Source organism: Homalodisca vitripennis, chromosome 8 (genome assembly GCF_021130785.1).
Source record: "Homalodisca vitripennis isolate AUS2020 chromosome 8, UT_GWSS_2.1, whole genome shotgun sequence".
In the NCBI taxonomy this organism is placed as follows: Eukaryota; Metazoa; Arthropoda; class Insecta; order Hemiptera; family Cicadellidae; genus Homalodisca; species Homalodisca vitripennis.
Window position 1 is genome coordinate 4,510,970 of NC_060214.1, and position 27,569 is coordinate 4,538,538.

The 27,569-nt window shown below is 34.9% G+C and overlaps 2 protein-coding genes across 9 annotated transcripts in view; both read left to right on the forward strand.

Annotated features, from left to right (window-relative positions):
• Positions 1-13,347, forward strand: part of LOC124367224 (lethal(3)malignant brain tumor-like protein 3) — a 41,703-nt gene extending 28,356 nt beyond the window's left edge. For 3 of the 8 annotated variants that reach the window (XM_046823892.1, XM_046823899.1, XM_046823900.1), the window contains 13 exons: positions 639-853; positions 2,281-2,736; positions 3,952-4,198; positions 4,627-4,916; positions 5,502-5,741; positions 6,318-6,540; positions 7,268-7,488; positions 8,214-8,442; positions 8,601-8,912; positions 9,404-9,608; positions 10,485-10,643; positions 11,235-11,481; positions 12,741-13,347. In XM_046823892.1, the coding sequence (XP_046679848.1) occupies positions 639-853; positions 2,281-2,736; positions 3,952-4,198; positions 4,627-4,916; positions 5,502-5,741; positions 6,318-6,540; positions 7,268-7,488; positions 8,214-8,442; positions 8,601-8,912; positions 9,404-9,608; positions 10,485-10,643; positions 11,235-11,481; positions 12,741-12,872 (3,176 nt within the window). In that variant the 3' untranslated portion in view covers positions 12,873-13,347. Of the gene's footprint in view, positions 1-638; positions 854-2,280; positions 2,737-3,951; positions 4,199-4,626; positions 4,917-5,501; positions 5,742-6,317; positions 6,541-7,267; positions 7,489-8,213; positions 8,443-8,600; positions 8,913-9,403; positions 9,609-10,484; positions 10,644-11,120; positions 11,211-11,234; positions 11,482-12,099; positions 12,223-12,259; positions 12,604-12,740 lie in introns of those variants that run through there. The other 5 variants (XM_046823896.1, XM_046823897.1, XM_046823895.1 and 2 more) reach the window with 5 other exon arrangements.
• Positions 13,348-24,019: 10,672 nt separating this feature from the next.
• Positions 24,020-26,782, forward strand: LOC124367225. Its single transcript, XM_046823901.1, has 2 exons — positions 24,020-24,814; positions 26,302-26,782. Exons 1-2 carry the CDS (start codon positions 24,167-24,169, stop codon positions 26,617-26,619), a joined length of 966 nt encoding a protein of 321 aa, XP_046679857.1. The 5' UTR covers positions 24,020-24,166; the 3' UTR covers positions 26,620-26,782.
• The last annotated feature ends 787 nt before the right edge of the window (positions 26,783-27,569 follow it).

Below are 27,569 nucleotides of genomic sequence, written 5' to 3' on the forward strand. Positions count from 1 at the left end.
TTTACGCTCTTTGGGGATTTAAACTTGTTAGAAATTAGTATTAGTAAATCATAAATTTGTTTAAAAGACAGCACTCTACGATGCCGTGCCGTAATGTAAGAAGGTTATTTACTTTAAAATGTCAAATAAATACATGTATTTTATTGTACTTTATTTTGAATGTACACTAAGCATTTACACAGTTATACGTATGTCTAAGAAACAGAGTAAAGAAGATGCTGTAATATTCTATAGGAACTTATCAATATTGCAAACGTATAAAAAGTTTTAATATAAAATTAATAGTCCAAAAATTAATATTTTGTTCAGTGAAAACTATGTAGAATCATAAAACTTAGGTTTATACAGTGTATATGTAAAAAAGTTTGTTTAGATACATATTTACATTTTTTAATCTATTGTAGATTTTTGTGGTACTGTATTATAACATGGCTATGTTATTTTTGCAACAATTACTGAATTACAATTGGCTCATATATGGGGAAAATAGAAAACTACATTACTTTTTGTTTTGAAAAAATAAAAGTAACGACAACGTAGATACAAAAATATATAGATTTATAGTAAATAGAAAATTTAATAATGTATTTGCTGAGTATTGTTTGATTATCTACAAACTATTTGTAATGAATGTACAGTAACCCGACCAACAATATTTGCTGCAGGAAGAGACAACAAACAGTCAGTCCTGGTGAAGCCACCAGAGGGAGGGAATTTCCCCTCTCTGCCCCCCCTCCAGCCTATCAGTTCCAATAATGGTATTGGCAAGACACTCCTAGCCAAGGCACCCAATGGACTCAACATGCCGGAGTCCCTGGTCATGACTCCCATATCAGACATCGAGGCCATCAAGGTAAATATTATTTATCACCTTTTAAAACTGTTCCAATAATGGTATTGGCAAGGCGCCCAATGGACTCAACATGCCGGAGTCCCTGGTCATTACTCCCATATCGGACATTGAGACCGTCAAGGTAAATATATCACCTATTACAACTGTTCCAATAATGGTATTGGCAAGACACTCTTAGCCAAGGCACCCAATGGGCTCAACATGCCGAAGTCCCTGGTCATGACTCCCATATCGGACATCGAGGCCATCAAGGTAAATATTATTTACCACCTTTTACAACTGTTCCAATAATGGTATTGGCAAGGCACCCAATGGACTGAACATGCCGGAGTCCCTGGTCATGACTCCCATATCGGACATCGAGGCCATCAAGGTAAATATTATTTACCACCTTTTACAACTGTTCCAATAATGGTATTGGCAAGGCACCCAATGGACTCAAAATGCCGGAGTCCCTGGTCATGACTCCCATATCGGACATTGAGACCATCAAGGTAAATATTATTTACCACCTTTTACAACTGTTCCTATAATGGTATTGGCAAGGCACCCAATGGACTGAACATGCCGGAGTCCCTGGTTATGACTCCCACATCGGACATCAAGACCATCAAGGTAAATATATCACCTATATTACAACTGTTACTTCTATAGTGCACATTGATCATCAATGGGATGTGATTAGATAAAGTAATTAAGTCAGAAACTGGTGTTCATTCATCCATTTCTGCTCTATATGGATTTCAACATATTTGCTGATACCACTGGCATCCATACTGTGCAGACAATTGGAGAGTAAAACTATAACTCTTTGACTTCAAGTCATTAAGAAATATGCAAAGCCAAAGTAATTACATCATTTCTCTGTGAATGTTAATATAAGCAGACAGCTCAAGTTTTCTTATCTTATTCTTTCTTATTGAATATTTGAGTTTTAGTTTACCTTTCTTCTGAGTTTTTTGTGGTTTCTTTTCAACCTTACTATGAAAATGAGTAGGTCTAAATTTTTTTTACTTTTTTCTTGTAAATGTACTATTTTTTTATTAGTAGTGTGTTATTTGTGTAATCTTATACAAGTATTAAGTCAATATAATTACAGAACCACAATTAATATTTCCTTACTTTAGTTATCCATTTAAAATTCTTCATAAATATTATATAGATTTTATCAGACCACTGATTATGTGTATCAGAAACTGTTTTATGTACTAAATCGACACTGAAAATCGTTTATACATTACACTTGAATTTTAATTATGAGTTTTTATAAAATCAGGGGTTTCTCTTTCTTGATATCCTAGTTGATATGCCAAAATTTATATATACTTATTTCTATCGCCTTTAAAAAAGTAAAAATTGTAGATTGTGAAATGTTTCCTTGTCCAATTGAATCCTTTTGTATTTAAGTTATTTGTTTTATTTTCTAGAACAAACCTGAAAAAATATCTGATGAAATGACAATAGAGCGGACCCCGATGGTGAGCGAGGGAACCTCTATGGCCACAATTGTGAGGGTAGACGATGAGTGCAGAGCAGAGGAAATGGGGATGAGAGGCACCGATTGTAGCGAAGGCTTGGTTCTGGATGGGGAGGTGACAGTGAGAAGACTTGTTGGACCGGACAAGGAAGAAATTCCGGAGAAGAAACAGATAGAAGATGATGTAAAAATTGAGCTGGTCAAGAAGAAACAGGTGGAGGATGATGTGAAAATAGAGTTGATGAAGAAGAAACAGATAGATGATGACGTGAAGATAGAATTGGTGAAACCAGAACGACAGAAACTCCCTCCACCCAGGTATCAGAAGCCGGAAGATCTGAACCCCATGGAGGTCTTGGAATGGGATCACCAAGGTGTTGGAAAACTTCCAGGAAGTAATATCAAGGTATATACTTTCGAATGATGTTACTCATTAAAAATGCCAAATAACAAAATTTCAAAACTGTTCATTTTTAAACATTTGCATAGTTGCACTGAATTTGATTATTTAATGCTATTAAAAAGATTTGACAAATGTTTATTTATTTTTAATCGATTAATTCTCTACATTTTACCAGCTTCTTCTTATTGGAAACTAAATGCTTAATATATGATCAAACACTCCAATAAATGAAAATTTTTTATTTTGTGAGGCCTTTCGTGCTCAAAGAACACATCGTCAGACCCTCATAACTGAAATAAAAGTTTTATTTCAGTTGTGTGGGTCTTTTATTTCAGTTATGTGGGTCTGACGATGTGTTCTTTGAGCACGAAAGGCCTCACAAAATAAAAATTTTTCATTTATTGGAGTGTTTGATCATATATTAAGCAATTAATTCTCTATTGCACCAAACACTGTTTCATCTAATAAAATTACAACACGCAAACAAGTGCATTGTCAGTAACTTAAAATAAAATTAAATTAAAATAATATACAATATGATCATATAAAATCAGTTAATACAATGAATCACTAAGTAATCTACAACCTAAAAAAAGTTCTGTAAACAGTCAACATTTTTATTACAACTTCTCCCACAGTTAAAAATGCTATATTTATAAGTCATTTCAGTATAATTTCTTCTTTTTGGGGGAAACATAATGTTTGAACACTACTATTAGATTTGGATGTTCTTTGGTTAAGAAATATTTACATTGATTCACAAAATTGGGATTTTCTTCAGTGAAATTATTGAAACTTTTCTTATAAATATTTATAAATAAAACGTTTCAAAAAGGACATATAATGAAATTAATTTGACAGACTCTTTCGTGTTTACTGGTTGCACAAAATTAAAACTGAGTCACATGCAAAAATTTATGAATTTTGACTTAACTATAGAGTATTTTTTGTGGTATCACTATCATTATAGTGGTTATCCATTATACTACTAATTTTGTATTATAGCTGTCATATTATAGCTCAAAAACTGACATGTCATTAAATATTAATCAGATACTTGTGGTTATTAAATTCTTTTGACTTCCATAGTAAGTGCGTTACAAATTCTACAAAACTATATCAATGTGTTATTAGAATATGGAGATGGGTATATTTTCTGTAATTTCTTTTCTTACTGAAAATGACAAAGTTAATTTATACATGGATTTTATTTTGCAGTTCCGTATCAATGAGTATGGATTAGATCTCGTGGTGGATAGTAACAAGGATGAATCTTCTTCAAACACACCAAACTCGAGCCGACACAGCTACGATGACAATGTTAATTTATTCATGGATTTTATTTTACAGTTCCGTATCAATGAGTATGGATTAGATCTCGTGGTGGATAGTAACAAGGATGAATCTTCTTCAAACACACCAAACTCGAGCCGACGCAGCTCCGATGACAAACCGCCCAATACAGGTATGAAGGAAAAGTAAAAGGTTACTTTTGAGTTTCATTTTTAAAATATTTTTGTTCTACATTAGCATTGTGCAAAGTTAATTGCTCTATCAATTATTAACAAAATAATATTGTGAGTTAAAATAAGTACTATAAAACGTTTTTATCGGTGAATAGCATCAGTTTTCAAATTAAAAAACTTGTTGAAATCTATAAATTCTCATATTTAAATCCCGATAATTGTGATTTTGTGATGCTATCAATTGTGTGCTACTTAGTAACATTCCTACTCACAGGAAGGAACAACATCGAGTAACTAGTAAAATAATTAATTTTGCATTGAGTAATAACCTAAGAACTTTCCATCATCATGTCTTACTTTTAAAAATTTCACAATATTAAACTTTCACGAAAGTATTGTAGACTGAAACTGTCCTGGAATGTTTCAGAGAGTAAAACCACAAAGGACATTCTGGGAGAGGCATCGGACAAGATATACTGCTGCGAAGGCTGCGGCTGTTACGGCCTCTACACAGAGTTTCTCATGGATACTCGGTTCTGCAGTGTCGGCTGCAAGAAGATCGTGCTAGCTCGGACTGAGATAAAGAAGAAGCGGCAAGATGACAAGATGAGAGAGCTGCGATTGAGGCGGAAACGAAGGAAGATTAAAATCCTTGCGCAAAGATCGAAGAGAGGCAGCATTGATCAAAAGAGTGGCAAGGAGCAAGGCGATGCCAAGGTTTGATTTCTCAATACGGTTAAAATCATAAATTGTCAACTTAGGTCTGAAGAAGTTTTGGAAGTTTTTTCCATGCTTCACATTAAATCTGAATGCCATCAATGTAGAGAATAAGCTTTTTTTAGTTTTCGAGTTACTTGCTGAGAGGTTTTAATAAAAGAAGTTAGATCATGCGAAAAAGTTTTCAGTATACAATAACTTATACTTTTTTAATAATAATTGTTATAATTTTTTATAATTAGTACGATTATGAGTAATTATAACAAAATTTTGGTATTAATAAAGAGTACTATTTTACATTGATATTTTAATGATACTGGAATTATAGCTTGTTTTGTAGTATATGATAACATATGAAATTTCTCATCATCCTAATGATTGCTTTTGAAATGACATTATTTAAAATATACTGTGTTATGTAATTTCGTTGTATGCTTTGCTCGATTTCTTTTCTCTCCTGTCCATCATTTCCTATTCTTTTATTATTTTCTACCACAACTGTCTTGTTCCCCAACTCCTTTCTATTCTTCCTGGTCTCCAGAGCACTAAGGTCGATTTATATCAAAGTTAACACCATTTTAATAGGTGGAACCAGTGGATGAAGCCGAACTTATTTCTAAAGCATGGTCCACCAAAATGGTGGAATTGCGTAAAATCAAGAAACCGTCTGAAGGCAACATTAAGATCAACTTGCAGGTCTCTGACTCGGATGATTTGCGAGGAGCCTCCCCGACTATCTCGGACTCGGAAGTCAGTGAGACCATCTCGAGGTCGCCTGCCGGAAGCAACCCCAGCGAGGACGATGCATCTTCCGACAGGACAGCTGTGAGTATCAAACACGATTTTCTGTGTACAATCCATTAAGTAATAGTTCATCATTTAAACTCCAAGTTGTATAACAGTGGTTTTGTTCCAGGAAGCAGATTATTTTATCTGTAACATTTCCTCTAACTGTGCTGTTTAACACTTTAACAGCTGTGAATGGACTCAGCCAGTGTTACAATTGTTGCAAGTCATCAATAAAAATATTCTGCATTGAAGGTTTAAAATAAGTACAAATACCAACAACAAGAAAATATATTTTTATAGTTAATTGAGTTTTTATATTTGTATTGCTTGCATTATTTTAATAATTTGTGTAAACCTGCAAGGGTAACAAGTGTGTGTTTGATGTCTCTTGTGCAGAAGAACTGTTCTCCAGAACTTTCGACTGATAATACTAACTATATCTCAGACGAACGTGTAAAGACATGTATTATTTTCTGTCTAAACAATTTTTGACTATCTAATAACAATTGGATTTTGATGAACTTCATGGCAATATAGAATCAATTCTGATGCTTGAGAGTCAATAAAATGAGTCGTTGAGGTTAAACTGATGTTGGAATTACTGATTTTCAGTCATTGGATGTTAACAAGGAAGCTTGGCTGAACAGTTCAGGGGAGTTCATGTGGTCCACTTACCTCCAGAAGTGTTGCAACAAAGCAAAAGCAGCTCCCGTCCGACTGTTCAAGAATCCGTTCCCGGACGGCAAAAATGGGTTCAAGGTGGGGATGAAACTGGAAGGTATCGACCCGGAGCACCAAGCCATCATTTCTGTCCTCACTGTCGCCCAAGTCAGAGGTAACTATTGGTTCCAACTTTGCAATCCAATCTTTACTTTCCAGAATAGCTGTAATTTTCCTATGAATCCAAATTAGTAAATGTCATGTGTCATCCACACAACCAAGCGATACAACTGCGCATGTCTTAGTCACCGGTGTAATTCATTGTAAGAATTATGAGTTCGATGTAGCAAGTGTGACAAAATTATTTGATACTTGACGTATGTACTTTGTTTCCCAAATCCCATGGAGTTGTTAGCTAAAAGTTTACTATGATTACAAGTGTGAAATATAATAAAATATGGGAATGCTAAATCAAGTCAAAGTTGCACTCTAAACAAAGATGCATGTGTAATCAATACAATATCACTGATTGTTTACAGTCTTGCTTTTCACTTGACCATTGACATCCATACTGTTCACTGGTGGCAAAACAAAAAGCAATAATAAATTTAGTGTAGTTTATGTATATTATTATGAAACACTGTAGAGAGGAGATAAACTACATTGATATGGTGTATAATAGTAGTACCCTGTGCACAAACTCAAGTAGGCACAGTCCACAAACAGATCATAATAATTTAGGTAATTTACTTTCATAATATACTAATTCTATGTATTTCATAAAAATGTGTTTGCTGTATTTTATCACTTACCTCATTTAAAACACCTTATTAAACATCTCATTTTACGTTCAGACAGGCCATCATGATGAAACAAAATTAACGCTCTTCCTTATATTTCAGGATACCGGATAAGATTGCACTTCGATGGGTATCCGGAGTACCATGACTTCTGGGCAAATGCAGACTCTCCGGATATCTTCCCACCCGGGTGGTGTGAACGGAACAGCCATAACCTAGACCCTCCCCGCGGCTACACGACGGAGAACTTCAGTTGGAACATGTATCTGAAACAGTGTCGGGCACAACCGGCTCCGAAGTCTCTGTTCCCCAAGTCTAATGCAGTGAGTTAACTACTGTATATTGTGTTTGTTGTGTCCTGTGTGAATATAAATAAAATGCCACTAAATGTGGATTCTTTATGTAGATCTATTGGCTGGCACTCCAGGTATAAGGTCATATATGCTACAGCATCTTACACGTCAGTTGAAGGCAATGAGATATGATCACAATATTGTAGTCTAGGGTGGCAATGAAGTTGGAGGCTGTGGACCGCAAGAATTCTTCCCTGGTTTGTGTAGCCAGTGTCGCCAACTTGATAGACAATCTATGATTAACTAGATAATCCATAACCGATATTGCAGACACTGTGTCCTAGTTAGTCTAGGGTGGAGATGAAGTTGGAGGCTGTGGACCGCAAGAACTCTTTCCTGGTTTGTGTAGCCAGTGTCGCCAACTTGATAGACAATCTATGATTAACAAAATAATCCATAACTGATATTGCAGCCACTGTTTTCCAATCAGTTCCAGATGGGGATGAAGTTGGAGGCTATGAACCGCAAGAACTCTTCCCTGGTTTGTGTAGCCAGTGTCGCCAACTTGATAGACAATCTATGATTAACAAAATAACCCATAACTGATGTTGCAGCCACTGTTTTCCAATCAGTTCCGGGTGGGGATGAAGTTGGAGGCTGTGGACTGCAAGAACTCTTTCCTGTTTTGGGTAACAAGTGTCACCAACTTGATAGACAATCTATAATTAACGAAATAATCCATAACTATTTTGCAGCCACTGTGTCCGAGTCAGTTCCGGGTGGGGATGAAGTTGGAGGCTGTGGACCGCAAGAACTCTTCCCTGGTTTGTGTAGCCAGTGTCGCCAACTTGATAGACAATCGAATACTGATCCACTTCGACAGTTGGGGTGATGTTTACGACTACTGGACCGACCCCAGCTCTCCCTACATCCACCCTGTCGGTTGGTGCGAGGAGAATGGTCATGACTTGACTCCACCGAACTGTGAGTCTCATTATACAAATTCATCTTTGAAAATCTGCATTTTAGTATTTTAAAGGAGTTTTATCTCTGTGGTTGGAAAGGTTTTGAACAACGGCAGTTTTATACATAATGAATTAGCAAGTGGTATGAGCAGCTATTTTACAGAACATCTGTTTCAGCATACAAGAATCCCAGCCAGTTCTCATGGGACGTGTACCTGAAAGAGACCAAGTCGGTGGCGGCACCTGCCCGGGCGTTCAAGCCGAGACCACCGAACGCGTTCAAGCGTGGGATGAAACTGGAGGCGATTGATAAGCGAGCTCCGTCTCTACTGAGGCCCGCGACCGTTGTGGAGGTGAAGGACTACCAGATCAAGATCACCTTCGATGGCTACCCAGAGGAGTTCGGGTACTGGGTGGACGACGACTGTCCCGATATTCACCCAACCGGGTGGGGACACAAGACTGGACATCCGATCACTCCTCCACCCAGTAAGTACCGCAGAACACTATAAACTGTATAAATCATTCAGTAATCATTACTATTGGGCTATTGGTGCCATGAAAGATTTTATTGAATGAAAAATTAATTCCAATAAATCTTCAGTAAGAATGTTCAGATCTGATACTCTTAAAAACAAACTAACATAAGCCATACGTTTAATTATTCATGAATGATAAATTCAAATTTTGAAGTATGTCGGTTAAGGGTGCAGCATGGTATACAATTAATCTATTTTACTGACACATTTAATCCTCTTCTTTCAAGAAACTAGAAAAGTTCATTTTTATTATTAAGAGTTCCTGAGATCTGTTTGTTTTGCAGAACAACTCTTTTCATCATCCTAAACTATTACTTAGTATAACTAATAACAATATAAAATTGAACCTGAACAAGGATACTGTTCCGGACAGGTTCTGTGTCAATCTGAAGTTGTCTCGGTGTTGTGTATGTGATGTAGATGTGATGGGACTTGTTACAGCGTCACCGGTGAAAAGCGAGTGTGGAACCAAGGACTGCGCAGGTGACGGTAATGTGAAGGGCGGATTCCTGGCCAAACACACGACTGCAGCCCTCTGTCCTTATGCCCCTCAGAACCTGAACAAGGACACTGTTCCGGACAGGTTCTGTGTCAATCCGGACTTCTATGAGGTTCCTGAACCGATAAGCAAGACAAAGACTCCTAGGTAAGAATTACATGTTTGAAATATCACTACTATTTCTATAAATTCGTACTGAGTAGTATTTCTATAAACAATGTTCAAATCGAGATGAGTATATAGTTTCCTAAAACTCAGCTAAGTTTGTTACTGAGGGTCATCTGAGGAATGAGACCAGCTAACCTCTCAATTTTCATTCGACAATGTTATTCAAAATATCAATATTTTTCAACATTTAAATCATGACCATAACACAGATACACCACAGAAATGACCTAGTTTCAGACCGTTTCATGCTTAACCTTTTCAAAAACTCAATTTTTTATTTTGATACTAAATTTTACAATTTACTGATGAATGTTACTTGATCAGGAAGGCTTTCTACAGTCTCCAAGAGGCTCTAGTGAAACCCATGTCTTGATGAGACCAATAGTTTTTGTAGTAGGAATAATTTATAATTGTTACAAGAATGTACTGTGTTTTACGTTTAGATTGTAAATCGTTCTGATTACTTTTTATTCTGATGTTTTGACTTGCACAGTAAACCTTTATGTTCTGTCATGTGAATAAATTATTCTTATTCTTCTTACTGTTGAGGTTGGGATCGTGCAATGATGAACAAACCGTGATGTAAGTCTATTGTGCAGGCTTCTCCCAGGGGTTAATTTGATAATGGTTAAAACTATAATTCATGGGAACAATCATAAAAAAGTTTGAAACCTGATATTTGGGTACTTTTGTTCAATCTTGATATCCTTTACAACATTTTAGATGTTCTTTTTACTATATTAAGGCAGTTGACTTCTGCTGTCTTAAAAACTCAACGATGTAAAGCAAACAATCACAATTGTGCATATATATTTGCTGTTATAGTTTACTTTAATTCTGCTCTGCAATTTTTAGCATAAAGCAAGACATCGGAGAGGATTCAAATTCAGAGTCAAGGATTAAGACTAGACACTCTACAGCCTCAGTGAAAGAAGAAAACAAAGAAGAACCGTCTGTGAAAGTAGAGACTGAAGAGAAGACAGAAGAAAGAATTGAAAGGAGAGGTCGTAAAAGGTATTAAGATAAAAAGTGTTATCTTAAAAAAATTTTTATTTCAGTTATTGCAGTTTTTATTAAACAAAATGTTCTAAAACTAAATTACTTTCATAAACATTATCATTAATGTTCATTAATAGTCATTAATGGTCATTAATGTTGGTGTAATACTTTTTTCAGTATTTTAGGTGTCATTTTCGTATAAAAAAATCTATAAACGATAATTTGGCAGTTTTTACACTGTAATGCTATATTATTATTGCAATTTGGTATCAGCAGTTTTAATAATATTTATTATATAATGCCAATACTTGTGTCTCATCTGTATTATCTGCCCTACAATCTGTAACTTTAAGCCTGGAGAGGTTAACCTGAATAATTACAGTTGTTGTGTGAAGCAGAGAGCAGGACAGAGCAGTTAGACCGGCTGCGAAAGGAACTCATCCGTACTGTCCCGGAGATGTGAAAATGTATAATGACAGTTGTGTGTGCCAGGAAACTGCCAGAAGCAGAGAGCAGGACGGAGCAGTTGGACCGGCTGCGAAAGGAAATCTTCCATACTGTCCCGGAGAGATGAATCTGTATAATACAATTTTTTGTATGTGACAGGAAACTGCCAGAAGCAGAGAGCAGGACGGATCAGTTAGACCGGTTGCGAAAGGAACTCATCCGTACCGTCCTGGAACCTGGGTACCAGCCGGCACCGGCGCAACAGGAAATGTGGGTGAAACATGTGGCGACACTGGGCCACAAAGTGAATGTTACTGGGGGAGACCCCCGTGCATGGAACCACAAGCAGGTAGCAGCGTTTGTCAACACAGTCATTCCCAGCCGTGCCAAGCTCTTCCTTGATCAGGTCAGTAGAACCTCTAGTAATAGTAAAAATTGAACATAACAAATAAATTGTTATAACAGCTATGCATACATTTGTTGTTTTTCTTTATTTTGGCACTGAACTGAATGATTTCTTGGATCACGTTATTTGAATGTGTGTTTATCTATCAAGTATGTCTAAAATAACACTGTACAGTAGAAGCATGTCAAGACAGTAACACAAAAAAGTAAAACATAAGTTAAGTGAAAAAATTATATTATATACATTTGAAAGTTACATTTTTTACACTATTTTTCAACATAAGTCCCGTTCAAATTGGGGTACTTATCATAACGTGCCACTAATCTTTCGATTCCAACTGAGAAGAAAAAGCCAGGGCTTCATGGCTGGAAAGAGGTGGTAATCACTTAATGCTAAATCTGGCCTGTACGGAGGATAATCGAACCTCTCCTATCTAAAATCATCCAATAGCGTTTTGGTGTGGCTGTGGAGAAGCCTTCCTAATGTTGACTCAGTGCGATCTAACCAAAGTACTTGTATTGTAACTGGGCCCTCTCTGAAGATCTAAAACTGTTTCCTACTTAGTGCACGGATATTTACTACTAACTCACTTTGTAAAGTTGTTCCTTCTGATTGTAGGAGATCGATGGAGAAGCCTTCCTAATGTTGACTCAGTGCGATCTAACCAAAGTACTTGTATTGTAACTGGGCCCTCTCTGAAGATCTACAACTGTTTCCTACTTAGTGCACTGATATTTACTACTAACTCACTTTGTAAAGTTGTTCCTTCTGATTGTAGGAGATCGATGGAGAAGCCTTCCTAATGCTGACTCAGTGCGATCTAACCAAAGTACTTGTATTGTAACTGGGCCCCTCTCTGAAGATCTAAAACTGTTTCCTATTTAGTGCACTGATATTTACTACTAACTCACTTTGTAAAGTTGTTCCTTCTGATTGTAGGAGATCGATGGAGAAGCCTTCCTAATGTTGACTCAGTGCGATCTAACCAAAGTACTTGTATTGTAACTGGGCCCCTCTCTGAAGATCTACAACTGTTTCCTATTTAGTGCACTGATATTTACTACTAACTCACTTTGTAAAGTTGTTCCTTCTGATTGTAGGAGATCGATGGAGAAGCCTTCCTAATGTTGACTCAGTGCGATCTAACCAAAGTACTTGTATTGTAACTGGGCCTCTCTGAAGATCTAAAACTGTTTCCTACTTAGTGCACTGATATTTACTACTAACTCACTTTGTAAAGTTGTTCCTTCTGATTGTAGGAGATCGATGGAGAAGCCTTCCTAATGTTGACTCAGTGCGATCTAACCAAAGTACTTGGATTGAAACTGGGCCCTGCTCTGAAGATCTACAACTGTATCATACTTTTAAGACAAAAAGTAATGAGCTTATGAAATATGTTACCTTGTATTACACCTTATTTTGCTGTGACAAGTAATTACGATTCTGGTTTTAAGTCGATTATTTACTGAAAACAATAAGAAAATTTGCCATCTGGTGCTTTTTCTACAATTCAATATCAGTGGTTTTTATTCATTTTCAGAAAACTGTATATAGTTACGTACGTACCCATGTACAAAGCGCGGTAGAAGATGTTAAGTTTCAAAGATTTATATTTTGCTAGACATTGCTCTTTTATAACTACTGTCTTCAAGTAAAATAAGGACCTAGCCGTCTAAAGTGATAGTATTACTATTTTTGTTTTTGTACATATGTTGTTTTGATAATAATATTTGTATTTATTTATGTATTATTAATTTCTGTAAACAAATTTATACGATTTGTCATGACGTTGACAGTTGTACAGTGTTTTAATGTTGTGTCATTTTCAAGAACAATTTGTATGAATAAATAAAAAAAATTATAAAAGTGCTTTTATTTGACCTACACTTTGTAAACAAAACTATCAAATTTAATATAAGTTTTGTAATGCATTTTACTCTAAAACACTTGTGCTAGCTCTTCTTCCGATCCTCAAAAAATTTCTCAAACTCGATCTATAGTCTTTAGACTTTTTGGTGATGCACTTTTAATGTCATCTATGCTTGTTTCCCTCCTCCTCCCCAAGGACCTGACCAATTATAAGTCACACAGTGCCGTGTCACTAGGAGCTTCCATGTCCTAGTGAGGGGCATCTTTACAGTACTGCGATGTCATGGTGGATGGTGTTGCACCATGGTAGTAACTGTTTGACCTTGTGGCAAGAATTCATGATGCACTGTGCCATGAACACACAGAAGAACATCCACGTTCGACTGCACTTGTCCACTGGGACGATTGAGCTCTTGTCATCTGTAAACCCCGTGTTTCGTCACCTGTCATAACATGTTTCAGTAATTCTGCATCATTTTTGACTTCATTTAATGACTCCTGATCAACTTCAATTTACCACTGTTTGTGTTCAAATTCAACAAGTTTTGAACATATTTGCTGCCACACGTTTCATACCCAAAACATTAGAATAAATTTCATTGCATGAGCCCCTTGATATGCCAAAATCTACAGTGACTGCCCTGATCGCAATTCTGCATAATGGTTATGACACCATTCAGACATGATTGATAAATTAGAGTTTTTATACATTCTGAGATAAAATTTTAATATTACTGACATTAATAACTTCTCAGGTGGTTTCCTCTCATCAAAATAATGAAAAAAGTTCATATAAACATATTTGACAAGTGTCTTGGGTTACTCGTGGGACACCCTGTATATTGTGCAAAACGAAACGCATTTCATGTGTTTTATATGAATTATATTTATGTACATTTTAAATTTAGTTTAAAATTTTAAAATTAGCATGACAAGACTAAAATCTCAGAGCTATAAGCTTCTAAGATGCCCACCTTCAGGGGTGGAGCCCTGGATAATTACTGCCACAGACAGTACCTGGATTCTTAAACTTCCATTATAGAAACTTTTGGCCTCTTTAGCCTCTGCCTTTGGAAATTTCCCCCTCTAAAAGATCTTGGCCATCATAACAATCCACCCTCTGGAAGCTCTGGGTTTGTGGGAGATTCAAGTCATAAAATTTCCCGAACACTGGGAGATCTTGATCTCTAAGAGTTCCTGGTCTCTAAAAGCTTTTGGCCATAAGAACTCACCCTCTGGAAGCTCCGGGTTTGTGGGAGATTCGAGTCATAAAAGTTCCTGAACACTGGGAGATCTAGACTTCTTAGAGTTCCTGGTCTCTAAAAGCTTTTGGCCATAAGAACCTACTCTCTGGAAGCTACAGGTTTGTGGGAGATTTGAGTCATAAAAGTTCCAGAACACTAAAAGATCTAGACCTCTTAGAGATCCTGGTCTCTAGAGGCTTTTGTTAATCATAACAATATTAAAATGTTTATTGCTTTAGAGCTTCCCCCCTTTGGAATCTTAGTTATTGTCTGTCCTAACACTGTCTGGCTTAGTAAAGTTCATACCAATTTATATCGAGCTCCATAGATTCATAAATTTTCAAAAGTAACTGTATAGAAAACGTTTTGCCTTGAGACTGCACATCTCGACTATGAAGCACTGTAGAATCTCTCTCGGTAAAATCTCTTACAGTACAAAAAGCGTTAAGATCTTTGAGCTCCATCCCATCAGCTCTTAGGACACTCATTAATTATTCTCAGTTACCATTTATTCCATTAAATATATTCATGCTAAATTTTGTCAAAATATACGGATTCTATCTTGAGATTGCTTCACTGCGTAACACCTACAAACTATTTTTGGTTTCTTATATTTTTTATAAAATGCTTTAAATTTATATACCAATTTTGATTCAGATGACAAGCATTTATTGACCTTGAACTCTGCCTTTTGGGCTGAAAAGGATGCTGAACAACTATTTTAGGTTAACATTTATTCTATAGAATGAATGGTCATAATGGGTTCCTTTCCTTAAGTCCAGGACCTCACTAACTCTCCACAGGTAACTTGTATTCTATGCAAACACAAGGTATCTAGCTTTGTTGTGTAGAGACCCGTTCTGGTATTCAGGTCTGCCAACTAGTGTCAGTGAAATCATGTTATCTTCTATTACCATAAAAGTTCAGTCTTAACCGATGTTAACAGTTTTTTACAGCCACAGTTACATCAACATTTGTGCAAATTTTGCTAACTATATTTACAACTTCAGCATAAAATAAAATTGTTCATTTCTGAATTATAACACATAAATAATTAAGGAGTGATTTGCATTAGTTACTTCCACTCAACCTTAAGACTAAATGAAACTCATAGACTCAGCCAAGAGTGGACTCGCTTGTCTAGTTGATACATGTTTACATATTATTTGGTTAAATCTCATTATTCATGGATTGCTTGTTGCTATATCTTGCATGTATTAAATTGAGGAATTTTTATTACTATAAAGATTTATTCAAAGGTACTTCCGGAGACAAACCGATGCTCATGTAGGATTTGGTCAAATAAATGTTCGTCCACAACATAGTACGTAGGAATATATGAACAGCAGTACAATCTTTTTATTTCAGCTGGAACTTGTCTCTTTCAATTTGTGCCGTATGGGTGGATCCTATTATGGATAAGCTTGAAGAACTGGACATCAAAAAGGGAGCCGGTCCTGACAACATACCCCGTATAGTGCTGAAGGTTTGTAGCCCTGTACTGGTTCCTCATCTAACCATCCTTTTTAGGGCCCTACTGGAAATTAGGGTTTTCCTGTTTTCATTGAATAAATACTTTGTGGTACCTATTTTTAAGCAGGGTGATAAAACTGATGTCAGAAATTAGAGACCAACTGTTATCCAGCCAACCCTTGCTACGGTATTTGAAAGCATTATTCTAGATTTTTTTACATTTCCACCTTAGTAAATGCATAACCAAGAACAACATGGATTTATACATGGGAGTTTAACAATAATTAATATACTTCAGTTCCAGGAATATATAATGTCCACATTTCTTAGTTCCTGTTCTGTAGATTATGTCTACTTTAACTGCGCCAAAGCCTTTGACAAAGTTAACCACCGCATTCTGCTTGCCAAACTAGGGAGATGTGGCATTTGTGTTTCATTGCTAGAGTGGTTCAGGAGTTATGGTTAACTAGCAGAGAGCTTATGGTCAAGTTTGATGGTGCTACCTCGTTACCTTTTTCTGTGCCATTTTGAGTTCCCCCAAGGCTCATACTTAGGCTCACTGCTCTTTTGCTTTTTTATTAATGATATTGGGAGTGTGATTTGAGTGGATTATCTATTGCTTTCTGAAGACTTTTAGAGTCAAAACATCCCTACCTCAAGAATGTCTTCAGCAGTTTCTTGATAACATTAGTAGTTTATTAATTTTATATTCAAACAGTAATGTTGTTACATACAAAAGTACATGCAGTTTTATATATGCAGCAGATTATGCAGATTGGTGTGTATCAACAAAGCCAAGAAATAATATCTCAATAAATGAATGTAAACTTATTACTATAAATAACAAATAAATATAAACTAAGTCAATATAACAACAACAATAATATAACAAAGATGTAAATAACAAATAAATATAAACTAAGTCAATACAAAAACAACAATAATATAACAAAAATACATAACAGGGAATTCAGAAATACTATTTCGTAAGTGACTGTAGCAGATTGCGATTAAACACAGGTCCACCATCACCAAAAAATCTTGATCAGCTGGGATGGCATTACCGTGCCGTGCCAGTAGTCGGTGAAATGCTAATGCCATGGAACTTGTGTCTCCGGATGTCATGTTATTTTAGAACATTGTCAATTTTAGAGTGACCCTAACTACCACATAAATGGTTGTCGATAGAAAAGCTGTGGTAGTCATTATGACTTCTTCACTTAGCCCAAATGCACATTTCACAGGTTTTAGAAAATCAGAAAAAATTTGGTACCTAACAGCTGTCTATTGCACAATACAGCATTTACACAATATTACAGCCAAGAGTCACTTACACTTCAGATGAGGTTTATTTGCTAAATATTTGACCTATCACTGCAAGATGACACATCGATATATGTATCAAATGGCCTCTTGGTGACATTATGTCGCATATATATATATATATATATTTGCATTTCATCAGCTGAGTGATGTTCTAGGCAGGTGAGAGGTAAGATTGGCGGACTACGCGTATGTCAAATCGCGTCTCTCTTTTGGAATAACTGTTTGGGGTGGTGCATACAAAACAATACTTGAACCACTCAATATTGTTCACAAAACTATTTTTAAAACAGGATTTAAAAAGCCTCGACGTCTCCCAACTGACACTCTTTACAGAGAAACAAAATATTTACCATAAGACAACTTCATATCAAGAATCTCCTACTTATTATTTACAAAAATTCCAGTAGCCTCTTTTCTCCAGTTTCACATTCACATACTCGTAATACACGCTATTCCAATAGTACTGGAATTCGATCTCTCAGTGAGTAAATAGATCTCAACAATTAATGGCCACTACATCTCCCAAATTTTATATCGAAATATTTCTTAAAATTTAAACAATACTTATATTTTTTCCGCGCCTTAAATTTTTTTTTTTTTTTAACACATAAATAACATAATTTTTAATTTAATTGTATCAGAGACTGAGTCCGGGTTTGACCGTTACCTCTCTGCCAACCCCCCTCCTCCGGACACACTCCGTCACATTTACTCAAGACATACATTGGCATTGGCTGCATATAGTTGTGGTTGGGGCTTTAATCGATTAAACCAAACAATAGTTCAAACTCATCCTTTCTGGAATAATTGTTGCAATTATTATTTTTACTTAAGCAACTCGGGTCTACACACAGGCCACATTGCCTATGTAGACCCATTTCCTTAGAGCAACCTTTCATCAGGCATATAAGATAAGAATTTATTATAAGAAACCCATTTAGTTACTTTTATTTGTTTCTTTAGATTAATAATAATTATCTCTTGTACCTTTTCTGTTCCTGTGTATATTGTCAAATCTTCAGGAAATAAATAAACTAATTCATTCATTCATTTCACATGTAGGTTATAGCTGTCTGATCCTACACTCAAATTTAAATTAGATTGTACATTTTGAAAAGAAAAGGCTGCATGTCAGCGCTTCAGTGATGGAAATGCTGGTCATTTTCACTGTATTAAAGGTGTACATTATATTTGTACAATTATATTTTTTTCCTCCAGTATGTTAAAAATAACAGCTCAACCTTTTACACAATTAGTACATAACACACAATGGAACGGAACAGAAAAGTACAAGAACTACAAACTAATAACATTTTCCGTAACTCGTACTTGAATGTGTCCTTTAGGGAGGGTACCTTTCTTATAAGTATATTGAGTCAGTAACAAAGACTTGGCGTAGCATCTGTTATTATGTCAAAAAATACTGTGAAGGGAACAAAAATGTTTGACCTGAGGTTTAATTCTCAATTGTTATGGAAACATTTTTGTTGTAATTTTAGTTTTTAGGCTTATATGACTAGTAACATCTTGCCATAATATTAGCCTCACTGCTGGAACCATCTTCAGTTAAGATTTTAAACTGAAACTGATATGAACTTGGGAATTACAGCTTATATGTGACTAGTAACATCTTGACATATATTAGCCTCACTGTTGGAACCATCTTCAGTTAAGATTTTAAACTGAAACTGATATGAACTTGGGAATTACAAGCTCATGTGACTAGTAACATCTTGACATATATTAGTCTCACTGTTGGAACCATCTTCAGTTAAGATATTAAACTGAAACTGATATGAACTTGGAAATCACAGCTTATGGGACTAATAACATCTTGAGATATACTAGCCTCGCTGTTGGAACCATCTTCAGTTAAGATTTTAAACTGAAACTGATATGAACTTGGAAATCACAGCTTTATGGGACTAATAACATCTTGAGATATACTAGCCTCGCTGTTGGAACCATCTTCAGTTAAGATTTTAAACTGAAACTGATATGAACTTGGAAATCACAGCTTTATGGGACTAATAACATCTTGAGATATACTAACCTCGCTGTTGGAACCATCTTCAGTTAAGATTTTAAACTGAAACTGATATGAACTTGGAAATCACAGCTTTATGGGACTAATAACATCTTGAGATATACTAGCCTCGCTGTTGGAACCATCTTCAGTTAAGATTTTAAACTGAAACTGATATGTACTTGGGAATTACAGCTTATGTTACTAGTAACATCTTGACATATGTCAGCCTCACTGCTGGAACCATCTTCAGTTAAGATTTTAAACTGAAACTGATATGAACTTGGGAATTACAGCTTATGTGACTGTAACATTTTGACATATATTAGCCTCGCTGTTGGAACCATCTTCAGTTAAGATTTTAAACTGAAACTGATATGAACTTGGGAATTACAGCTTATGTGACTAGTAACATCTTGAGATATACTAGCCTCGCTGCTGGAACCATCTTCAGTTAAGATTTTAAACTGAAACTGATATGAACTTGGAAATCACAGCTTATGGGACTAATAACATCTTGAGATATACTAGCCTCGCTGTTGGAACCATCTTCAGTTAAGATTTTAAACTGAAACTGTTACGAACTTGGAAATCACATTTTATGGGACTAATAATATCTTGAGATATACTAGCCTCGCTGTTGGAACCATCTTCAGTTAAGATTTTAAACTGAAACTGATATGAACTTGGAAATCACAGTTTATGGGACTAATAACATCTTGAGATATACTAACCTCGCTGTTGGAACCATCTTCAGTTAAGATTTTAAACTGAAACTGATATGAACTTGGAAATCACAGTTTATGGGACTAATAACATCTTGAGATATACTAGCCTCGCTGTTGGAACCATCTTCAGTTAAGATTTTAAACTGAAACTGATATGTACTTGGGAATTACAGCTTATGTTACTAGTAACATCTTGACATATGTCAGCCTCACTGCTGGAACCATCTTCAGTTAAGATTTTAAACTGAAACTGATATGAACTTGGGAATTACAGCTTACAGTATGTGACTAGTAACATCTTGAGATATATTAGCCACGCTGCTGGAACCATCTTCAGTTAAGATTTTAAACTGAAACTGATATGAACTTAGAAATCACAGCTTACAGTATGTGACTAGTAACATCTTGAGATATATTAGCCTCGCTGCTGGAACCATCTTCAGTTAAGATTTTAAACTGAAACTGATATGAACTTGGGAATTACAGCTTATGTGACTAGTAACATCTTGAGATATATTAGCCTCGCTGTTGGAACCATCTTCAGTTAAGATTTTAAACTAAACTGATATGTCCTTGGAAATTACAGCTTAGGTTATTACATCGAGTTCCATGAGTGCATATTTTAAATGTTTATTGTTCAGCCCCACATGTATCGTCATAGAGTGGTTCAAATCTCAAACCTAAGGGAAAAACTCTGTAAGACTTATATGAAGAAATGACCTAGCAATGTTTACCCAGATAGTCAGTGAAAACAAAAAAGATAAGGACTGGAGGTCAAAGGTCACATCTGCCTATTTAGACAAGATCAGGCTATAAGATTCCGTTAGGTACAATTAGATTTTCATCACTGGTTAGTTTATCTAACTTTGAGTATGTAGTACTATTATACTCTTGAATATGCTTTTATGCCAATAAATCTCCTCAATGACTTATGTAACAATAAATGTTTATTTTGTTTGAAAACAACACCTTATATTATTCTTGGGTTATGGTTTGATGAAAATTTCTATTTTTTGTATTGCTGTCTTATTGGTGTTTTAGGACTATTAAAGGGTTTTCTGCTAACAGCCACCTCTGAAGGTTATGTTTGAACTATTTAGACAATTTCACTGGAAACATGAACCTGTTAGAGGTATGGTATCACGAAAACATCTATTAAGATAAATTGTGCAGTTTTGGAACATATATGGTCAAAATTAGGAACTTCTACAAAGAATATAAAAGGAAATAGTATTCGAATATAATTGTATTAGGTACCAAAGTAAGTATACGCCAGAGAATTTTAATATTGTTAAATGTTTTTTAGACAAACATAATTTTTTTGTAAAAGGAGGTTGGAGACACCAAAATAAGTGTTAAAGAATTATAAAGCCCAGTATGATTATGTTTTAAATAACTGTGTACACAAACTCTATTCAGGAAATATTAACCCATTTATCATATCTTTGTTCAAGCATTCATTTATTTATTCATTATTCTTCCTTTCTCTGTAAAATAAATAATGCATATAAAAATGCCACTGATTAAAAAAAATAGTCTTAAAGTAATCTGGTATACATAAAAACTAATATATTAAACTTTGCCCTGGAAACAGAAAGGGACAAAGCTGTAGAAGTATATGACCACCACTCTTTTGTTATAGGGTAGATTGTAAACTAAAATAAATTATATTGTAACACGCCTAGGCTGTTACAGTGTCTCCTCTTTAAACTGAAAGTTTTAACAATAATGAAACATTTTAATTTTGTACTAGAATAGTTAAAATAGTTTTGGTTATCAAGAGAATCAAGAATCTTTATTAGTCATAATAACATTATTAAAATGCATTGACATCGTCACCAGAGCTTCAATAAAATATTAAATCTAGATACATTACATTAAATGTTAATTCCAGTGAAAACCTGACTGGCCAGATGAAATAACAGTATACTATGTATAACTAAGCATGGACAATCAACAATAAATCCATGTATTAATAGATTTAAGAGAAAATTAATTAATAACATTGTAATAAAATGGTTAACATTCAATAATAAATAAATAAATAGTACAATAACAGACAATTTAAAACAGTAACATTTAAAACATTTATGTGGGCTACAATATAGACAGGTTTAAAATTTAAAAAGAAACATCTATCACAGACAGTGTCAGGTATTCATCTATACTATAAAAAGGTCTAGTTAACAGCCATCTATACATCACTGATTTATATTTACTAAGACTAATGTTATGACTGGTAAGAGGTAGTTTATTAAACAAACGGATACCAATAAAAGAATACATAGATTGTGTTTTACTTAATCTGCAGTAGGGCTGATCTAAATATAAGTTGCCTCTAGTAGGATAGTGATGAATGTCATTTCTAAGAGAAAAGTCGCCAAGATTCTGTTTTAATTTAATCAGACATGAATAAATATAAAGGTTGATAACAGTTAGAATACCTTCCTCTGCAAAAATAGGTTTACATGTAGTTAAGGAGGAGACTCCTGCTAAAATTCTAACAGCCTTTTTCTGTAACAGTAATACTTTATGAATATCATGACTGTTACCCCATATGGTGATTCCATACGATATGGTGTTATGAAAAAATGCATAATATGCGGATTTAAGATAATCTTTGGGAACAAGTTTCTTTAGGTGGCGCAGCAAAAAAATTACTCTTGACAGCCTACAACAGACACTCTGAACATGGGGTTGCCAAGTCAACTTAGAATCTAAAGTTATACCCAACAGTCTTACACAGGACTTTAAATTTAAATTATACTTCGTTAGCGTAAGATTTTTACAAAGAGAAAATAAAATATTTTGTGATTTATTATCATTTAGTAACAGACCATTAGATGAAAACCAGTGGTTAGCTTGGTGGAGGACATGAGTTCTCTCTACAAACAAGGTATCTATATCGTTATTTATACAATAAAACGTGGAGTCATCTGCAAAAATTACTGAGCCGCAATCCACATTGGTAGGCAAATCAATTATAAGAACTAAGAATAAGAATGGGCCAAGGACCGATCCCTGTGGTACACCACCCTTAACTGAAGCTAACTCAGAGAGTGTGTTGTTGAAGTACACCCTCTGAGTGCGATCAGACAGGTAAGTTCGAAAGAAGTTTAGCTCAACACCATTTAGGCCATAATGTTGTAATTTGTTAAGGAGGATGTCGTGTGGAGCACAGTCAAAAGCCTTTGTCAAATCACACAAGCTGGCAAGTGTACTATATTGATTGTTATAGTTTTATTACGTTTAAATTTATTTGTATTTTAAGCTTTTCAAATTATTTTAGTATATTATATGAAATAAACACAATTATTCGCGTAATAAATATTGTTTTTCTTGTTTTTTATTTATAATTTGTATTTTTCTATAAATAAACTCTTAAGATTTTCAAATGACTACAGTTTTATTAATGAAATTCAGTAAAGTATTGAAAACTTTGTTATAAACCCAGTTGTACATAAATTTATAGATTTGAAATGTACAATATATAACATAGTAAAGTTTTAATAGAAATCATTTTAGAGTATAAAAAATGTTTGCATCACAATTTTAGGTATTTTCATTAAATGTATTGGTACCGTATTCTAAATTATAACATAGAATTAAAATAATGAATGGAGATTTTATTACATTGAGGTATTGAATTATACTTATATGACTTGTTTTTAAAAATATGTGTCTTTCACAATATTAATCTATTGTTAATGACCTTAGGAGTGAGTATTCCTCAAGTCTTGATAACCTAAAATGTCAAGGATAAAGTTTTATATTTTTCAATGTGGTACATTATTATACAAAAATAAAATTATGATATCGAGTATTACTGATTGCTTGCTGTAATGATTGGCTGTAAATGCATTCTCATTTCGCGTGTGGAATAGACGTAAATAATTCATAGTATATTATCAGTGAGTCTGAGTCAAAGTTCAAACAATCAGTTGATAAGTATAATTGTGGAAATCCAAACAGTTTCGAGTTCAGTGTTTTGTTAATACAGTGGGTTTCTGTCTCACATCATGCGACCTATAGGTGAAATTGTGTGTTTTCTGGTGGTTCTAACTTCTTGTTACAGCCAATGGTTGGTGTTTGCACCACTGGAAGACACCTCAGAACTGGAAGAGCCGGACCCATGGGTAGCTCTGATGAAGCCTGAACTTCCCAACACACTCGTACTCTCGAACCCTCTAGACTACGACCAGCCCGAACTCGAAGAACCCGTTCAGGACCCTACGACATCCTCAACATTGGAAAACCTTGCTGAAAAAGTGGACAACTTGATGTCTCAACTGAAATCGCAAGAAGATAAAATTGCCAAGCTCGAAGAAGCCAATAAGAAGCTCATCGATAAAGTGGATATTATTGAACAACAAGTGAAGACGAACAACTTGATATTCTACAATGTGACCGAGAACAAGAGAGAGAATCACAGATCCACTCTACAGAAGGTTCTTTTCATCCTGAACAGAGTTATGAAAGTGCGGGCCAGCCCCTCCGACATTACAGTTGCCCTTCGAGCAGACGTCGCTGACGACAACAACACCTTTTATAAACACCGGGTAATCGTTGTCAAGTTTGCCAACTTTGCCACCAGGATGAAAGTGCTGGGAGCTCGTAGCAGGTTGAGTCACTCTAACATTTGGGTGTCCCCTGATTACAGTGAACAGGTAGGAATAATTTTGAAGTTTAGGTTGTAGGGTTCACCTGATTTTGAAACCAGTTCAGTGATATAATATGATATGATATAATTACTCGGAGCCCGAGTATAAGAGAGATTTGGTGTAACTTCCGGACTGCCTAAATGCTGTTCTTAATAAATTTGGAGACAACTCTAGAAGTCTCACGAGAATAGCTCTATGGAGCTAAACTCAACATTCACATTCAATTGACCCTTCATCATAGCTACGTATGACAAAACAATGTTACAAAACAGTTAATTTTACAAATACAATAGTCACCCAATATAATTGAATTAATCTGGAAAACAAATTTTTATTTTTGGCAACTATTTTATAAATAAATACAATTATATGATAAAGTTACAGTTTGAAAATGTATCTATTTAAAACGCTGCCAGGAAAAAGTTTTGGAGGGATCCAGACAAATGATATTATTCCGTAGTGGACAGAGAGTAAGGACCCATTTTGTTCCTTAAAAAGTTCTTGACCAGTTTCTTTGTTGAGAACGATCTTTCAGCAGTACACGTCAGTAATACTGAATTGTTTAAACAATAATAATCGTTTACTAAAAAAGCAATTGAACAAATTGAAAATTTTGGAGGGACCGGACCCCTAAGACTCCCTCACTGGCTAGGTCCTTGGTAACTATAAACAATGGGTAATAAATAACAATGAAAGTTGAATAAAAATACCTGGTTTCATGGTACAAATACTATGCAAAAAAATATGTATAAAGAAAAATAGTATGACTGAACTTGGTATTCTTTCCTACAAGACATATTCAATATAGAGATTGTAACAACTATTGGATTGCATTCTCTGTTTTACCCCATCGCAATATACAATAATATTGTAGTGAGAGTAAACTAGTCTGACTGAACTCTTTATTCTTTCCTACAAGTTACAGATATTATCAATATAGAGTGTAACAACTACCGGATTGCCAAATCACAAAGATGTGAAACAACAAAACAGTTTCTCTGTTTTACCCCATCGCAATATACAATAATATTGTAGTGAGAGTAAACAATAGTCAAATACCACTACTTAAAATAACACCTAGGGGGAGGGGAAAGACATTTTACAAAAAAAGTTTTACGTGTTAAACTATCATTTCATCCTCCTTAGATATCTCATTATACATATTTGTTAATAAAATACAAAAACATCCCTGACATACTGAAATTTCTTAGGCTGTAAATAAAAGGTGCTTTTGATTTTTTATCTCAGGAAAGGGCAATACTCAAATAGCATTCCAAAATACTTTGTCAGTTCATTTAGACACAAAAATAATTTATTTTAAAATGTTTAGTTATCTGCTTATAATGTAAAGAGCATCAATAAAGAATCCCAAACAAGATATTTATTTATAAGGAATGGCAGGGGGATAGTAAAACTTTTAATAGAGATGTGAGTATTTTTGTGCCTTCTGAAGTTTTAATTGCCACTGTAATCGATTTTAAATATGCCGACAGGTGAGCAAGACACGGAGTCAGCTGCTTCCATTCTTGATTGACGCGAGGATTCAAGGCCACAGCGCTTTCTTGTTGTACGACAAACTGGTAGTGGACGGTATCAAAAAAACTTTGGTGGAACTCCAGGCAGAGGTGGAGGAGAGGACAAAACTAGTAGTGGAAGCCATTAACAAGCAATTTGAACCAGAGCCGGAGATGGATGAGGGGACAGAAGTGGAAGAGGAAGTCGTGGCTAGACTACCGGAGAATCCTGATGATCAAGTTGAGGAGGTCTATGTGGATCCAGAGTTCCAGGACAACGAGTATGAGGACGAATAAAATTGGATATAAAATTTAACATTATATCATCTTTGCCTTAATAATTGTGCTTCAAGGACGACATATCAAATTATTATAACATATTACAGTATAAGTTACACTAGTTTGACATTTTATTGAAATTGTAGTATGTGATTCTAGAAAATAAATAATATCTTAAATATGGAAGTTACCATATCATAATACCTATTATAACTATCCACTACTAACTATTATTATTATTTGGTGGTTATCACCTGACCAGTATCATTTTATCATATTCCTATTAATTATATTACTATAAAATACAGTATACGTTTTTCCATATTTAATATAAACCATTATGCTTCTTTATATAATTCTTTTTCCCTATTAATCAATATTAGTATTAGTATCTTCTATTAGTAGAAGAAACAAAAAACTAAATTATTTCTTGTACATTGTGTTTCATAAGAGGTTTGTTTACATTTTGGTTTTTAATTGTTTTAATAAGGTTTGTTCAAATACTAAATTATTAGAGGTTTGGGAGAAACTTTTCACTAACAACACTTCAAATTGTTAAAACATAAAATTAGCTCTTCTTTCTTTTTTGTCTTTTCCTACATCCAACGTACAGCATAGTTGTTCCTATTATCATCCTATTCAATATTTGAAGCATATACAAGTATTATACAAATTAAAGCCATGCTGCAACAAAGTCAGGAAAAAACATTGGGAGATAAAGTTAACTGATGTTTCCCGTAAGGCCAGAAAGTAAGGCAGTGCAGTCAACCACTCATTCGCCATTTTGTTCCTTAAAAAGTTCTTGACCCATTTCAATGTTGAGAACGATCATTCAGCATTTCATGTCAGTAATACTGAATTATTTAAATAACAATATTTGTTTTTTTTTTCTTCGAGAGAAAGAGACAGTAGTCCCCGCAAGTAGTCCTAAAAGGACCTTTGCACCTCCCTTACTCATGTTTGTGCCC